The sequence below is a fragment of the Humulus lupulus genome, chromosome 9 (genome assembly GCF_963169125.1).
Source record: "Humulus lupulus chromosome 9, drHumLupu1.1, whole genome shotgun sequence".
Taxonomy (NCBI): domain Eukaryota; kingdom Viridiplantae; phylum Streptophyta; class Magnoliopsida; order Rosales; family Cannabaceae; genus Humulus; species Humulus lupulus.
This window is the reverse complement of record NC_084801.1, coordinates 176,324,952-176,342,769: the sequence shown is the minus strand read 5'-3', so window position 1 is coordinate 176,342,769 and position 17,818 is coordinate 176,324,952. Positions and strand designations below refer to the sequence as shown.

The following is a 17,818-nucleotide window of genomic DNA, read 5'->3' as shown; positions in this document are numbered from 1 at the left end:
GTCGAAGCCTTCGCGATCATTCGAAGGTATGGGATGAAGTTGAATCCCAAAAAATGCACCTTTGGCGTGGCATCCGGGAAGTTCCTGGGATTCATAGTAAGCTACTGGGGAATAGAGGCCAATCCGGACAAAATCAAAGCACTGATTGACATGCCCTCGCCACGGAAGCACAAAGATGTTCAGAGCCTGACAGGGCAGATAGCTGCTTTGAGCCATTTTGTCTCAAAGGCCACGGACAAGTGCATCCCGTTCTTCAACGTCCTTTGGGGAAGCCAAAGGTTCGAATGGTCGGCTGAATGCGAGGGGGCTTTCCAAAGACTAAAAGAACATCTGGCCCAATCACCAATACTAGCAAAACCGGTGGAGAGAGATTCATTGTACCTTTATTTGGCCGTGACCGAACACGCCATCAGTGCCGCACTAGTAAGGGAAGACAGGAAGGACCAGCTCCTAGTATATTACGTAAGAAAAAGGTTATTAGGTGCGGAATCACGATACCCACTAATCGAAAAGTTGACATTTTTCCTACTAATCGCGTCCCAGAAGCTTAGGCCTTATTTTCAGGCCCATGCGATAAGGGTACTGACTAACCATCCCCTACGACAAGTGTTGCAAAAACCTAAATCATCGGGAAGGCTCTTGAAGTGGGCCATGGAGCTGAGTCAGTTCGACATTGCGTATGTCCCTAGAATATCAATCAAGGGGCAGGCCTTGGCCGACTTCATCGTGGAATGCTCTGGGATCACCGAAGAGGACGATCCCGCCAATCTCACAGTACCCTTGTGGAACGTTTTCGTAGACGGAGCCTCGAATGAAAATGGAGCAGGAGCTAGAATCATCCTAGTTTCGCCACAGGGACACCAGTTACAAAGCCCCCTGCGGTTCCAGTTCAAGGCTTCGAACAACGAGGTCGAGCACAAGTTCATGTTGGCCGAATTGTGCCTGGCCCGGGAAGTAGGGGCTGCAAACCTGGAGATCTATAGCGACTCCCAATTGGTTGTTAGACAAATCTCGAGAGAATACCAAACAAAAGGGGAAAAGATGGCAGCTTATGTGACACAGACGCGAGAGATACTTCAATCTTTCAAGAAGCACTCCATCTGCCAGATCCCAAGGGAACAAAACGTGTTTGCAGACATGTTGGCAAAACTGGCCATGGATGCTGAGGCAGAACTTTTTGGGTTGGTCCTGATCAACCATCTTCCCGCACCAAGTATTCAAGCCCCCATGATCAACGCTATAGACTATTCCACGTCCTGGATGAGACCCATCATCCAATACCTAACAACTGAGGGGTTGCCCACGGACAGGGCAGCAGCCAGGAAGCTTCAGTACCAGGTCCCTAGGTACGTCATGATGGAAGGAAAACTCTATCGCAGAGGGCTATCCATGCCATACCTCTGATGCGTATCCGGGACCGAAATGAGTGCAATCATACACGAGGTGCACGAAGGTTTTTGCGGAGATCATACAGCCGGACTCAGCTTGTCCAAGAAAATCTTGCGACAAGGATATTTCTGGCCAACCATGAAGAAAGACTATGTTGATTATGTCTGCAAGTGCGAACAATGCCAAAGGTACGCAAAGATCCCGCGAGCCCCTCCAACGAAAATAACTCTAATGACGAGTCCCTGGCCCTTCGCAATATGGGGAATCGACCTAGTAGGATCGCTCCCGACGAGAAAAGGTGGTGTGAAGTATGTTATCGTGTTTGTTAACTACTATACCAAGTGGGTCGAAGCGGAACCCATGAACACCATCACCTCAAAGAAGGCCCTGGACTTCATCATCAACAACATCGTGTGCCAGTACGGGCTCCCCTACAAGATCGTGTCCGACAATGGGAAGCAATTTGATAGCATCCACTCCACGGACTTTTGTGAAAGGCATGGCATCATCAAAAGCTTCTATGCGGTCGCCAGACCTCAAGCAAATGGGCAAACAGAGGTCGTCAACAAGATCCTGAAGGGAATGTTGAAGAAAAAGCTTCAAGCCTACAAGAGAAAATGGCCAGAGGAGTTGCCCCGCGTACTATGGGCATACTGGACCACCGAACGAACGTCTACCGGACACACTCCTTACTCCATGGTATACGGATGTGAAGCCGTCATCCCAGTGGAAACAGCTGTCCCATTCCACGGGAGGGACACGTACAATCCCGCTCAGAACCATGCCTTACTCCAGGAATCCTTAGATCTTATTGAAGAGATCCGGGAAGAATCCCAAGTTTAGTTGAAGATGTATCAAGGCAAGATCGCTCGACATTTTAACTCGAAAGTAAAAAAGCTGAAGGTTTGAAACCGGCGATCTAGTCCTAAGGAGAGTCTTCCCTGCAACCCAAGATCCAGGAGTGAGGGTTATGGGCCCAAACTGGGAAGGACCATATGAAATCCAACATGAAGTATGTCTGGGAACGTACCGCTTAAGGCGACTCGACGGGACCAAAGTCCCAAGGGCTTGGAACACGGAACATCTCCGTAAGTACTATCAGTAGTCAGGAGGGCATGTTTCGGCTTTTAATTTTCCTTGTAAACAATGTACGCCCCAGGGCAATCTCTTGAATAATAAGAATGATGTGTACAAAACATCATAAAGAAATATTGTGAAACAATGAAAGTCCTCATCCGTCTCCATAAACAACGGACCCAAGACCAGTCTTCGCTCACTTGGGGGGCGGGGGGGGGGGGGGGGGGGGGGTGGGGGTATATCCATTCATACGAGCAAGTCCGAGAACAAAAACAAAACAGGAAGCTAAATGCTCTTGGTTCGGACCATACAAACGGATAGCAATGGAAAACCAACTCCTAACGAAAGGACGGAAGGCTAACGCCTAGTCTCAACCTGGACCGACAAGGTCCGGGGGTAAAAACCCAAAAGGACGCAAGGCTAATGCCTAGTCCCAACCCGGATCGCCAAGGTCCGGGGGGTACAAACCAAGTAGGACTCAAGGCTCAAGCCTAGTCCCGACCCGGACATACATGGTCCGGGGGTACAAACTCAATAGGATGCAAGACTAAGGCCTAGTCCCAACCCGGACATACACGGTCCGGGGGGTACAGAGCCCAATAGGACTTAAGGCTCAAGCCTAATCCTGGCCCGGACATACATGGTCTAGAGGTATAATATCCAATAGGACATGCAGGCCTGCCCTAATCCTAACCTGGACATGCATGGTCCGGGGATATGAAATACCTAAAAATCGGTTGACCAAACGTGGTCGCAAATAACCAAATACCCGCCCACGTCTTCTCTATAATAGCACATGACCATTGGAGCGTGAGTCCCAGGTATAAGTTATCTAAAATTAGTCTTATAAATGGCCCAGGTAGTGGGAACCTAACCCTTGGTTCAAAATAAGCGAATCAACTAATCCCTGATGGCCCAGGCCGATGAAACTTGAACACTAGAATCAGGACAAATAAATTTGGTGACAATTATCAACTCCCTAATGGCCCAGGCTGTTGGAACCTGAACAACAGGGTTAAAGCGAGTTAATAAGTTAAAATCTAAAACGAGATCTCTGATGGTCCGAACCGTTGGAGCCCATATTATAAAATCGGGATAATTCACTCCAGGCCGTAAAGACCCGAACACGGGTCACCAGAAGAGAAACGTTTTCTGCAAATTTTCCCCAATGGTCCTGGCCGTTGGAACCAGGACCGAACATTCGACTCATTTATGCAGGGTGGTAAAACACATAGTGAAAGTTTAACGAATGGAAACAGGAAAACCTTGTGCAAGAAATAAATTAAATACAAATATAAAAATTGTCTTGGACGCACCTGCGTCTATAAAAGTGTTACAAAAAAAACAAAGAAAGAAAATCAAGTAAAAGACCCGGGCCTAGGCTTCGCCGTGCCCTGATGCCTCCGGGTTGGCTCCATCTGCCTCTTCCCCATCCAAGGGTTCCGCGTCAGCTTTCTCCTTGGCCTCAAATTAGGCTCTCTTCGCGGCAGGGTCGGGGTAAAGCAGGAGGTTCATGTTCTTGTCCTGGAGCCAGGCCATGTAGATAGCCTCGTCAAAGGTAGCCTCTAGCAAGGCATCTGCTTGCTCTTTCTCTTGACATGTCAACTCGTGCGTTTTCACCTCCAGCCGAAGCAGATCATCCAAGGCCTGGATCCGAGACTCGAGACCGGTAATCCTCTCCCGATCCTGGAAAAACTGGGTTTCGGCCGCCTCCAGGAGAGCCTTAACATGGAGAAGCTCCGCTTCCAAACTAGCCACCAGCTCTTTATGCTCGGCTTCTCTCCGAGACGAAGTCTCTTCAAGTTGGAACCGGGTCCGAGCAGCCTCTTCGCAGTCCGCTTCGGCATGAGCCACCTCCTTGGCCAGGGCTTCTTTAGCGGCTTCCTGCTGGTTCACGGACACCTCTAGCTCCAGCTGGCCTGTCTCTAGTTTCATCGCCATCTCGACCACTAAGTCGGCATTTCGTTGGGCCAATAAAGCGTCCTGGAATGAATCGAAGTTAGAAAAATCTGTAGAACTAAAAATACGAAAAGCAAAAGGAGGTGTAAACGAATAACTTATAGTGGTGGCCTGATGGCGGATAGCCTGGGAGATGAATAGCGCGTCCTGGTTGGCTATGGTGGCGTATCGTTTCAACTGGAGGTTAGACATAGTAGCCCCAACCTACTCCAGCAAGTCTGCGACGAATGGAGTCGTGTCCTGCCCTAGTTTGGGACGAAATCCAGTCTCAGGAACAAGCCGATCCACGATCGGCTGGGGAACGCTGAAGGCTGCCAGGCGCTTGGAGAACTCGACCTTGCGACGAATCATCAAGGCCCAGTAGACCTCCTCCCTCTTCCCTCTATCATTCTCCCAGGTTCGAGACACCATTTTTGACCGCTCTTCCCACAAGATCATCTCTCCCTCTTCAGGTAGAGTCGGATCAATGGGAAGCACGGGCGCTTGCGGAAGTTCTCGGGCAGCAAATTGACTCTCCCTAGAAGAATCCTAGGCCAAGGAAGAGTCATTGGTTTTGGCCATCTTTGCCCCATTCACGCACTCACCTGCAGCCGAGTCCACAGCTCTCTTCTCGGATCCTCGACTAGTCAGAGGGTCCTCTAGATCGATCACCGGAGGTCGTGCGGGGAGAGGTGGCATGGTTTCAATGTGGACTGTCGAAGTGGGAAACGCGATTGGGGCTTCCCCGACCAGGCTCGGCTCCAGCACCGAACCCCCGAGAACCGCGTCCAGCACCTTCGCCCTAGGCACCCTTTTGGCAGCTTTCTTAGCTGAAGCCCTGGCCTTGGCAGCCCGGGCCTCAAGGGCCTGTTTCATCTTCTCCACCGAGTTAGACATGTCGGATTCTTCTGAAATGGATAAACAGAAAGAGAATTAGCAAAATACACAAGTCAGGATAAGTGAAAGTAGAAACTAAGCTAAAAGTCCTCCGGGACGAACCCTTATCTAGAACTTGGACTCGATTCAATTCTCCTAAAGTGAAGGAGTGATCTCGGTCTCCCATGTCATCCGAGTCCAGGAAGTTCCCATATTGAAGGAACCCGGACGAGTACATGAGGGTTTCCGGGTCTACAGTGATGGGGGATGAAGGTCTCGTTTCTCCATCAGCCCCGAATAGGGGGCCTCGATTAACTAGTCTATCCCTAACTAAGTCCCCAACACGGGGAGCATAAGTCAAAAGCAAAGGTAAATTACCTCGCCCTGATACCCTAGCACCTTATCCCGTGTTCAGTTGAGCCTCGTCAAAAAGGGCTTCTAGCTCCTCGGGGGTGGCACTCTCCTTTTGTTGAGCCTGGTCTCTCTTCCTTTTTGCCGTGTCTACCAGGGCCGCGGCTTCCACAACCTTGATGTGTTCAAGGGCCAATTCCTCCCTCAAGGCTGGATCTTTCTCGCATTGTATCCCTCGGAGGCTAGGGGCCATGATCGTCTAGTTAGCTGCCAGCATCCTGACCACTCGAAGGTTTTCGGTGTTAACGTAGCCCCCTACGTCCAGGTCCTCCGCGCTTAGCGTGGAATAGAAATTCCTCCGATCCAGGATCAACTTAGTGAGGGGAGTCTGGGCATAGGGTCCTGTCATCCAGGGCCGTAAGTTGAAAGTGGGGAATAAAAATTAAAAAACATAATGAAACTGGGAAACGGGAAGCTACTTACCCACTCGCTGGAAGTCCAACGTCAGCGTGGGGTTCTTATCCAAAAGAAACCCGGATGTCATGAGCCAATAGTGTCTGACATCCGGGGGGTGCTTCCATGAGATGGTGGGTGTAACGTCCTACTACCTTAGAGTCGTTACTAAGTGAGTTTAAAATGTGCAATTAACTCGCTAAGCGAGGTTTTTAGAACAAAAGTGTGATTAAACAAAAAGACAAGGCTGTAATCTTTAAGAGTACTCCATTTCATTAAAAGTTTCAAGAGTTTAACATTCGGAATCCCAAAACGAGGTTTGTAAAATATTTACAATTCAAAATAGATTTACAGATGACTAATTATCAAAAACATAGTTTAATACAGCCATTTCTCAAAATGCCCCCAACCAAAGCAGTCGGGCAGGCCAAACATGTACGCGCCGCTTCCATGCTCTCCGTACTCATGGTTGGTTGACTTTCTCCTTGCCCTTACCTACAACACAGAGCACCCATGAGCCGAAGCCCAGCAAGATAAATCATACAGCACATAACATACGCATAACATAACTATTATGTCAGATAATCCATAGATAAACAGATAGTCTATAGGATTTAAACACATATACGGCCATGCCGTCCCAGAAGCGTTACCAAAGCCTGGGTTCTCGGTCCACACCGTAAGGATATCCCATGTATCCATTGGGGTCTCACCCTAACCATAAGCACTCCATGTGCTAAGTGATATTCCCGGCCCCACTGCCGTTCTCGGCCTTTGCCGTTCTCGGCGCCTTTGCCGTTCATTCTACTATATCCACACATGTAGCAAACTTAAACAACATTCAAGCATATAATAATTCAATCAAAACTACACCCTAACAATAATGCAATCTAGGGCCATGCCCTGCAACAACTCTATGGGCCCATGCCCTGATCTACGGGTGCTACAGTTTTCTTACCTGTATCCCGAGCTTTCCGATGCACCAAGGTCACAAGTACGGTCCTCTATCCCGAGCCTCTCTGAAATCCTAGTCACAACACATATAAAACACTTTTAATACTAACCAACCCCAAAACCACTTCCCGGGACCAATCCCGTACTCTCAGGACCTCTAATTCCCTAAAACAATGTATTGGAACCATCCCCCGAGCCCTCGGGCAAAAGCCCTAAAAATGCAAAATTTGACTGTCAAAAACAGCCTAGGGCCGCGGCACTCCCATCAAGGGCCGCGCCGCCCAGAAGCTTTCCCTGATCCTGATGCAAGCCTACGCCGCGGCACCAAAGAACAGGGCCGCGACGCCCCTACGCGAACCCAAATTTCTGGGTTCTCTCCTGCATTTTTCCCGAGCCAAAACAGCTTCAATTCAACCCAAACAAGTACCCAAACCCCAACATCAATTTAAAACCCCAAATGAACCCTTTAACAACCTATAAACATCATAAACAAGCTTAACTACACAATCACACCCAAAATCCACACTTGAGTTTCAGATTTCAGAAACTCAAACCATGGCTTCTAAGACCTAAACCAGAGCTTGAGAAATATAAACCATGCCTCTAAAATCCCAACCATAATAGATACGAAATTCAAACATGATAAAAACTCTTACCTCAATCAAGAATTTAGCTTGAATTCACCTCAATCCCAGCTTCAAGCCACTTCCCCCTTGATTATCCAAACTGAGTTTTCCAAACCAAACCAGCCATATTTCTTTCAAGTTCCACACTTAATCTCTGAAAATCAAACTTAAATTTAAACAAAAACAGAGCATAACTCTTACCTCTGAATAATCCTAGCTTAGACTTGATTTTGGTTGCCTCAAACCCCTTGATTCTCCTCCTAAGTTTCAAATTCAGCTTTCTTCTTTTTCTTCTAGCTTTCACTTCCAAATTCCAGCATAAACCATCTATGACCAAGTGTAATACGTAATTCACCCTTTCCTTCAGCTGAAGTTTATCTAACCCTTGCCAAATGACCACTCTACCCCTCATAGTAACCCTTTCCTAACTAAACCTCAAGGGCACTTTTGTCATCTCATCTCTATTACAATTCTACCACTTTCCCATCACAACTTGTTACTCTCAGTAGTTACTAATGGTTACTCAGGTTACTCAATCACCAATAACCATTAACCACTAATTCTCAAATTTACAAAATTCCCAGAATACCCCTAGGCTCCTCCCGAGCCGGGTATCTAATCACGTTGTGACTTTTAAACTAATTAGCTCCCTAGGACTGTCTTGGCACGTGCATCACATTAACATCACCACACCCACGTGGTACAAATCACATAATAAAATTACCACATTTATGCCCTCAGCGGGCTAAAATTACCAATTTACCCCTAACATACAAATGGGGCCCCCATGCATATTTATACCACCTAAACATGCATTCTAATCACATACTCATTTAAATTCATATATTAACATGCCAACTCACTTATTGCCCTCCACACACGCTAATCAAGGTCCTAAACCTTATTAGCAAATTGGGGTGTTACAGTGGGGGTAGCGTAGTTGCCACGAGGTTTAAATCTGTAGAAGTTATCCAAGGTCTTGTCCTTGGCATTAAGCTGCGGCTCCAGCTTGTAGAAGTACAACACCTCTGCAGGAGTCGGGTTTGGGATTTCCTTCGCCAAGCAGAAAATGCGTCATCCCGCAAGCAGTCGGTATACTTAAGGCAAGAGCTGGAATGACGCAATCCCCACGAACTTGAGGAATTGCACGAAGTAATCATGAAGTAAGAGAGTGGTTCCCGCGCATATGTGGCCTACGCTCTAGGCCCCGAATTCACCCACGGCGGTATGGGTTTTTTCTTCTTTCCTGGCTAGGCAGTTGTAGACCGGTCTAGGAGTCGATTCCACGCCCAAATGTTTTTCCAGGGCGTATAGCATTCGATAGTTCCGGAATAAGTTCTTCACCCCATCCATCTCCCATCTGTTTCCACTAGGAGCCTTATATCCTAACAAAGTGAAAGGGGCTGTTTGAACATGTTCTTCTGAATGGAGGAGATGCCGGAAGTCATAGCTGATGATTTGAGAATAAAAGGAAGCAAAAAAAAAAAACCAAGCAGTTAGCACCAAAACCCAAAAAGGTCGGTTAAGGTACGGGGGCTCTCCTACAAACTGCTTGGAAGAGTCCCCTCCGGGTCAGATCTGGGATCACCAAGGATCCGCAAGATCCCGATCGGGAACAAACAGGAAGGGTTTTTGCTAAAGTTTTCCTAAGTCGGCCTATTACCGTTTGTCCAGGGACAGCCTGGACCTGAGAGGATCCGGGATAGCCTAGACAACTTTTTCCTCACCTACTCTAATGCACCCAGAGCCACCCTAAGCAGAGGCACTAGCTCTAGCAACCTTATGGTTATAAAAACAATAGGACGATATGATAAACACGAGGAAATAAAAGAAAAAAGTTAGGAAAACTTACTGGAAAGGACTGGTTGTGAAGAATGGTGTATTTCCGGCGACAGTGACGGTAGAATCACGGTTTTGAACAGGTGAAGGTGACGCAAAAGTTTGTCTAGTGGGCAAGCCGAGGTCGTTCGCTCAGGCAAAGGTGCGGAGATCAGGCACGTTGGAAATAAATGACGGCGAAGTAGCTGATGGAATGTCGTCGGCGAGCTTGGACATAAAAGGTCCCTTATGCGATTTTGTTTTGAGAGTGTTAAGATTTTAAATGAGAATCTAACGGTATTTATAAGAACAGAAAGGCAGTTTTCGGTCTAACAGCTCGGCGCGATCCCACCCATCAGACGGTCCTGGATCGTGCAGGGACATTAATTGGCCTACTCAAGTACCGGGTCACGGTTACCCAAAGGTGCGATCCGCGCCACCCCGATCCAACGACCCAGAGGAAGAGCATCTCAAAGGTCATCCCATCCAACGATCCTCTTTGACGCATAGATAATAAAAAGGCCATTCGTGCGGATGGGACACTTCGGAAGTCGAGCTGACGTTTAACTACCAACACAGTAACCAATAAAATGTTTTCTGACCCTTCAAATTCGAGTGCCATCTACGCGCCAGTCACAAGAGGACACATATGCACATCATGATGAAGCTGAATGAATGGGAGGAATCCAAACGGCCCTGAAGTAAATGAATCGGGGCTCTAGTAAACGAACCCAGATCCTAGTAAACGGACCGAGCTTTTTGGATTCGGCCCGGGACGTTGAAACAGGCGCTCACTCCACAAGCGTTCAACAAAAAATTTCCCCGGCAGCGGACCCGTCGCCTTGGAAATGAACTGGGAAGTACAGAGCTGATCCGGGAGGGCAACAAGCCTCCACCACGCAAGCACAGATGAAGGCTTGGGGGGTAATTGTTATCCCTATTTCTCCCCAAGTGTACGGATCCACACTCTAAGTTTATGGGCCGCCTTCCATGGACTTAAAGCCCAGATCAAGCTTAGTAGACGAAGACAGAATGAATATTGGCGGCCCAAGTCTCGTTAAAGCCCAAAGGGCATCCTGGATTATAAGCCAGGACAATCTCCTTGGCGTGTTGTATACTCCCGGGACCGCGTCCTGGGATGTTTCCCAGGATGCAATGAAGAGGTCGTGGCTCCCAAGTTCGAGATTAAACCAGGACGGCTGTGGATGAACCCGGGTCCTGGTAAACGAACTGGGACCCTGGTAAATGAAGAGGGATGTTGGTAAACAGACTTGGACCCAGTGGCCAAGTTGGGCGTGATAAAGTATCCCTGATACTGACATCACCCCAAGGAGTGTGGAGCTATGTCCCCATAGTTAACCTGCAGAAGCGGTTACATCGGGAATGTACGTCGTTGGTTCAGAACTGTACTACCACTACTCTGACAGATCCTATCCTTCGAATCTCCCTCGAAGCCCACGACACCCAGACTGACGCAGCATTCTGTCGTGAGCCTTTTAGTATGGTTATGTTTGGGCAGGCCCAATGGGCCTTGGTTAATGTACTTTTTATATTTCAATCCTTTGTATTACGCCTTCATCAAAGAGCAAATAATATTCACACCCTTATTGGGCCCGGATGAATCCGTCCCAAGCCCAGTGCACTCACTTGCCTATAAACATGAATAGTGGTGCACTAGGGGAAAGGATCGAATTCTCTTGGAAGAGGCATACACTCTGCTCAAATTCAGAGAGTTCATTACTTAAGCTCTTAAAAGCTATAATACAATCGACTTGTGGACTAAGGCTCTTTAACACCCCAACCACGTAAAAATTCTTGTGCGATAATCTTTATTTATTACCTTCTAAGCTCTCTTATCTTTGATAATTCTAGTTTTCGAAAAAATCGGTAAATAGTCTTCATTGCGCCACAAGTACAAATAGGTTGTGGGCGAAACTCTCTAACCAGATCCTAAAGAGTTTTGAGACGAGTAAAATATGTCTGAACATTATTGCTTCCTTGAGTAAGGACCTACATTGAACATTTCACCTCAAACACACAATGACCATTATTTTGGTGAAATTGATCGTGAAGCTCAGACCATATAGCAGAAGCATCATCAAGATAGATAATCATATATGCGATATCACTTGAAACAACATGTAAAATCCAGACAATAACCATGCTATTGCATCTACACCAACCATCATAACCATCATCCTCGGGTTCAGGTTGAGGAATCTTACCATTGATGAACTTCAATTTGTATCGGGCAAGTAGAGCACCAATCATAGAACACTTCCAAGAGCTGTAGTTTTCGACTCCAGTAAGAATCTTGGGAACAAAATTTGCACCAGGGGGATCACTGTGAGCAAGAAATATGGATTTCGAGCATCATCATTGGAAGTCCGAGTAGTCTGGTCAAGAGCAGGTAATTGATTTATATAAGTTGAAGTTGTAGTGTCAGTCGAGCCATTATGAGGAGCAACACCTTTACGAGGTCGAGCCATGGATTTTGAGAAAAAGTAAGGAAGAAGAAAGAAAAGAATCAAACGGACCCAGGGAAAGTCCCTAATCTGATACCATTTTAGTAATGAAAAGTAGAGAGTGAAATGAAAACTCTATATTATTGATTCAGATCAAAATGAGTTACCGAACACTTATTTATAGTGCTTACAAGAAAAGCTTTGCTATTACAGTTATGGAAAAGCTAACTAACTAATAACAGAAATAACAAAACCAGCTTAGCTAAAATAACAAACTCAATCAAACTATGTCTAAGTCTGAAATAGAGAAAAATATAATAATAATAATAATAATAATAATAATCTTTTTCTTCTTAAGATTAATTCTAATGCTACCTTAAATTTATATTAGTGAACACATGGATCTTTGTAGGAGACATTAATATAGCCACACCCACCCACACATGCACAATAATTTTCATTTTATATTTACTACTAAAACTCCTCAATGGTTAAGACAATTATTTTTAAATTTGTACTAGTGATTCTCATAAATAAAGAAGAGTAATGCTATATACATACTTAATTTGCATACATTTTTTTACACATAATGAAATGTGTGTTTAATTTTAACCAATTTAGCCTACACATGTCATTTGGTGTGATTATATTGGTGCAGCCTCTTTAGCAGCAAACCCAGTCCACCATGCTAGGACTAACCATGTAGAGATAGATGTTCACTTTGTTAGAGACTTGGTTCTTAAAAACACATAGACATCATATATGTTCCCACCTTTGAACAGATTGCAAATGTCATAGAAATTTGGGCAAATTTATTAATTATGAAAAATTAGTGTCAAATTGATAAATAATATTAAATCAATATTCAAATTATTACTAGTTAATTTGAATAAATAGTTGAATTAATTAATTAATTATTATTTAAATGTAATTATAATTATATATATGTATATAAAGTTTTATTAATAAAACTTTATATTTCTTTTATAAGGAAATTTGCTTATAATATATATTATATTATATTTATTTAATTAATTAATAAGGGTTTTTGTTTTATTATATAATTATAGAAAATAATAATATTTGAATTTAAAGATTTTTATGCTTTGAAATTAAAAATGGAAAAATCGCTTAGCAAATACTATTTAGCTATATAAGATATTTTTAAGCTATTATTTTAATTATTTAATTAAATTAAATTAACCCTAAAATGTTGCTATAAATAAGCACTTAAGTCTAGGGTTTTGAGATCTGAAGTTTTTTTTTTTTTTTGAAAAAAGCAAAAAACCTAGACTAAAAAAAAGACCTATTGTGGCCACCCACCTATTCTCTATAATTTTCTCATCTCATGTGTTGAAAATTGGCCACCCTAGTCTAGGTGATCAAAGGTAATTGTGGAAGATTGTGTAGTTTGAAGATCCAATTCACTCGTCATTACTTATGCAACAGAAAGAAACAAGGATTAGAAAGAGTCAAGGAATGAGTCAATATCCGTTGCGTAAAGGTAAGATTCTTAAAATTTGTTGTTTGATTTACTTTATGAAATTTATTAGAAACATGTTTCTAAGTTGTTTTATATGTCAATTTGTTTATACATGAAACAGGTTATAGTATCCCTTTTTCGCTTGAGGGAGAATGTTGAGAAACCTTTAAGTGAACCAATACACACTACTACAAAACATGTCATTTGAGACAGTTTGTAACTGCCACAATTGATTTTTTGGAATCTCATGATGCAAACCAGTCTAGCATTTGCGTCAGTGCCCAACTGTCACAAACATGACATTCGTGATAGTGCCCAACTCACGCAAATGCTATACTAAAAAAAATAAAAATAAAAATGCTATGAACCCCGACCCCCAGCCCCCAGCCACCCCATGCGACCCCAACCCCCTGTACCCAGTCCCCAGCGAGCCACCTCTCAACCCCCGCGACCCCAACCACCCCCCACGACCCTAACCACCTACATGACCCCTGCGAACCCAGTCAAATAAAAAAATCAAGAGGAGGGTTTTTGGGTTTTGATTTTTCAAACAATAATCTTCAAAATAAAAAATTTATACAAAAAAAACTATGTATAAGATTCATAAACATATTATATTCATCAATTTAACCTTAAAATTAAAAAAAATATATGAAAAAAAACTCACCAAAATAGGTCAAGAAAGTCGGAGGCGCCGATGGTTGTTGGGAGAAAACCTAAGTTTTCGAATTTGGGAGAATGAGGGGCTCGGGGACGATGGTTGGGATTTAATATTGGGCACACCGTTTGCGTCAATGGGCAACTGACGCTAAGGGCGTGTTTGCATCAGTGCCCCACTGACGCAAACACGTTGTTAGCGTTAGTTGCCCACTGACGCAAACAGAGCGTTAACAGCATCAGTTGGCCACTGACGCAAACTTCGCCAATTAACAGCGTCAGTGTTATCACTGACGCAAATGCCCCTGGATTTGTGGCAGTACTCAACTACCACAAATGCTGATTCTCAGTCAACAGCGTCGGTCAACTGCATTGACTGACGCTTTTGACGCTTTTGACTAATACAAAATATGTATTTTAGTGTAGTGATTAGCCGGTGGTAAGCTGGCAGGTAGTTAAATGTTGTTCTAACAATATCTTTTATTTGTAGGGAATTAGTTGTATTATGTTTCAAGTGTATTGTTGAGAACTTTGTATAAATAGATTAGCTTACTCTTACTCTTGTGAACGGTTTAGTCCAAGAGCTTATTCATTTTTTCTTGAATACACTTTCTGCATATTCACCATTCTTGAGTTTTCTTCACTTCTATAAACTCGTTGATGTCAAACTATAATCTCATTTTGCATAATCATTTGCAAAACTAAACTCATTTTGATGTAAAACTACTACATGTTTATGTATTTACTATTGCATAATATTACTTGTGGGCCACAATAAATTAGACAAAATGTACTAATAAGCTCAAAACTTATGAATATGCTCTCTAAGTTAGGGCGGAGCATCAGTCGGTTTGGGCGGTTTTTTTCTATTCTAAAATCCAAATTTCGGTTTTCAGTTCGGATTGGTGCGATCCAAAAACCGACCGACCTACTTAGAATACCAAAAAAAACCGACCGATTTAGACCACGGTTTGGTCGGTTAAAACCGCCCAAACCGAATTTGAATTTTTTTTTTTTATATAAATAATTTTTAAGGAAATTTAAGTTAAAAAAATATAGATTATTGGAATCTATTTTTTAAAATTTTTTTTAATATGAAATTGATTCATTTAATTTGTTAACTTAAAAATTTTAATTTTATGATTTGAAAACCTAAACATATGGTTACAATGTTATATCCACAAATTTAAAATCTAATCATATTCGGTCAGTTTCGGTTTGTACGGTCGTTTTGCAACCAACTTCTAAACCGACGGATTTAATGTCGATTTTCGCCAAGGCGGTTTCAGCAGTTTTCGGTTTCGATTTTTTCGATGTTCGGCAATCAGTTTAAGCAGTTTATTTGATTTTTTGAATTTTTTGCTCAGCCCTACTCTAAGTCTTTCGGCCAACCTATTAGACCAACACCATTATCTCTCACTTATGAAGCTCGAGATCCAATAATAAACTCAATTTTACTTCTTGTATGTTAGTATTGGACTTCAAAGCATTAAACACCCCACACATGTGTTTGTTGTGTATTAATTATAGCGTTAAAAATAATCATAAGATAACATAATCATGCTAAGTTCGTAGTTTTGTAGTTTTTAGACTTTATTTAGGATGAAATAACACATGATTCTAGACCCGACATTTACGTGCATCTTAACTAGATGAAGGCAGGCTTATTTTTAATTAAATTTAGTAATCAAATATAAATATGATTTGACTAATATGTACACACACATGCATATATATAATAATTGTAAAACATATTCCAAAACAAACAACGTGGTCATGTGGCCACGTATTAATTATTTTGCCTTGACTCAAAATCAATAATAACTCATAAAATAATAAATGAGAATAAAATTGCCGTAGCAAGTCACATTATTGATTACATTAAAGAAAAAACATTACATATTATTATTTCATATGTTATGTAAACCCATTCATTGTCATTACAAGAAATAAGAATGAGTTTTCTTTAAGATTTGATAACCGACCAAATATAAAATCAAAACGGAAAATTGAAATAGGAAACGAGATCATAAAATTAAAAAACTCAGTGTGATTTAATCCTTGACAATGGTGACAGGGCATGAAGCATGTGTAATCACATGGTTGCTGACACTCCCCATTATGATCCTGTTTTTTTTAAAAAGAAAAAAATTAATTAACCAAAACCCAAATAAGAACACAACAAATTGAAACTCAAGACTTGTTATTTTAATTAATAGACAATTCACAATACCAAGTGAAAGGATTCTAATATTAATTGATCTTTACAAATTTCTCTTTATTTAGCAAATTATTTCCTCATTCTTTTTATATTTAATAGTCAAGTGTTGGGAAATAAAACCTTCACTGATGATTTTTTTTAGCAAAATTTTAAGTATTTTAAAGGAAAACATTAAAAAATTTAAATAATTTGTTAAGATGTATAATGTAGAGCAAAATACTAATGTTGCATATGAAAAAACAAACTGAAAATTTAGTTAAAATGAAAAATAAAACTTAGTTTGTTTAGACCAAAAAAGAAAACAAAGCTAAAATACCTTTGGATGGTTCCAAGTCCTCTGCTTCCCATAACCAAAGAGTCCAGCTTCAGATCTTCAATGGCTTGAAGGAGCTTCTCTCTCGCATCACCCCAGTAAAGCTTTGACACAACAGTCACCTAATAATAATAACAATCCCAATAAAATTTAACTATTTTAATACAAACATATACACATATATATATAAATATAATATAAATCAAACACATTTGATATGAGTCATATGTATTGATGTTATGAAAGAACCAACCTCTTTCTGCCTCGAACCAGTGTCGAGTAAATCAAGAACTTCTACATCGGTTTTAATGTTGTACTTGTTCATAACCTCAGGCTCTCTAAACTCTGACAATGGTATAAGAGCTGAACAAAAAAAACCCAAAAAAGAAAATTCAGGTAAAAGCCCAGAACAGATGGTGGAAAAACAGAGCAAAACAAAATGATGTTTTTAATGAGAGAGACATACGTGAACCAGATTTGGCCCAGAGAAGATTGCGAGACTCATCGAGATCAGAGTTATGGCAAACATGAATGAGATAAAGGGTGTCTCCTTTATCAGCCAGATTATCGATTGCCCATTTCAGAGCGTTCTTGCTGCTCTTTGAAAAGTCCACAGCCACTCCTATTTTCCTGTCTTTCACCATTTTTTATCAGAGAAGAAATAGAAGAAGAAGATGAACGTTACAGAACAGAGAGAGAGAGAAAGAGAATGGAAATGGGGTTTTGGATATGCTTTGGAGTTAAGCAAGACGAAACAGAAAAAGCATGGCCTTTTATAGAGAACAAAACAAAGATGCCTTAAACGAGAATATAATCATGATATATAGACACGCATATATCTCTTCAAAGCTTTGGCTTTTCTTCTTTGATGTTTCTACACAACACTCAAACTCGTTTTCGGCTTCATTTATTCAATAAGTCATCTTGGCCCTACACGTGTCATTCTCTCTTCGATGTCATGCACACACCGTTGATTACTCTTTTTTATTTTTATTTTTTTGAGTTTGGTTTCATGTGAGAAGCAAGTGATAGAGGAAAGCTCTATGAACCATTAAATCTTCCTATTTTACTATTTATTTTTTATATATATGTGACTTTTTGAGTTCGGTTTCATATTACTTCTTTTGCTTTTTACTTTTTCTTTTTTGAAGGATAAAATTTTGAGAGATGATATTATGAGGAAGTACTTTCAACAAT

The 17,818-nt window shown here is 42.1% G+C and overlaps 1 protein-coding gene across 1 annotated transcript; it reads right to left on the bottom strand.

The window, feature by feature from the left end:
- Positions 1-15,927: 15,927 nt before the first annotated feature.
- On the bottom strand, positions 15,928-17,408 carry LOC133801259 (universal stress protein PHOS32). Its single transcript, XM_062239437.1, has 4 exons — positions 17,088-17,408; positions 16,875-16,984; positions 16,625-16,743; positions 15,928-16,214 (listed from the first exon to the last, which is right to left on the bottom strand). Exons 1-4 carry the CDS (start codon positions 17,263-17,265, stop codon positions 16,142-16,144), a joined length of 480 nt encoding a protein of 159 aa, XP_062095421.1. The 5' UTR covers positions 17,266-17,408; the 3' UTR covers positions 15,928-16,141.
- Positions 17,409-17,818: the final 410 nt, after the last annotated feature.

What these genes read in the sequence shown, in the direction of transcription:
- LOC133801259 (XM_062239437.1), bottom strand. Translation starts at nt 17,265, where the DNA reads ATGGTGAAAGACAGGAAAATAGGAGTGGCTGTGGACTTTTCAAAGAGC. An exon ending in CTGGGCCAAATCTGGTTCAC is followed by an intron (nt 16,985 to 17,087) that starts GTATGTCTCTCT and finishes TTTTTTGTTCAG; the next exon opens with CTCTTATACCATTGTCAGAG. An exon ending in GGACTTGGAACCATCCAAAG is followed by an intron (nt 16,215 to 16,624) that starts GTATTTTAGCTT and finishes TAAAAAAAACAG; the next exon opens with GATCATAATGGGGAGTGTCA.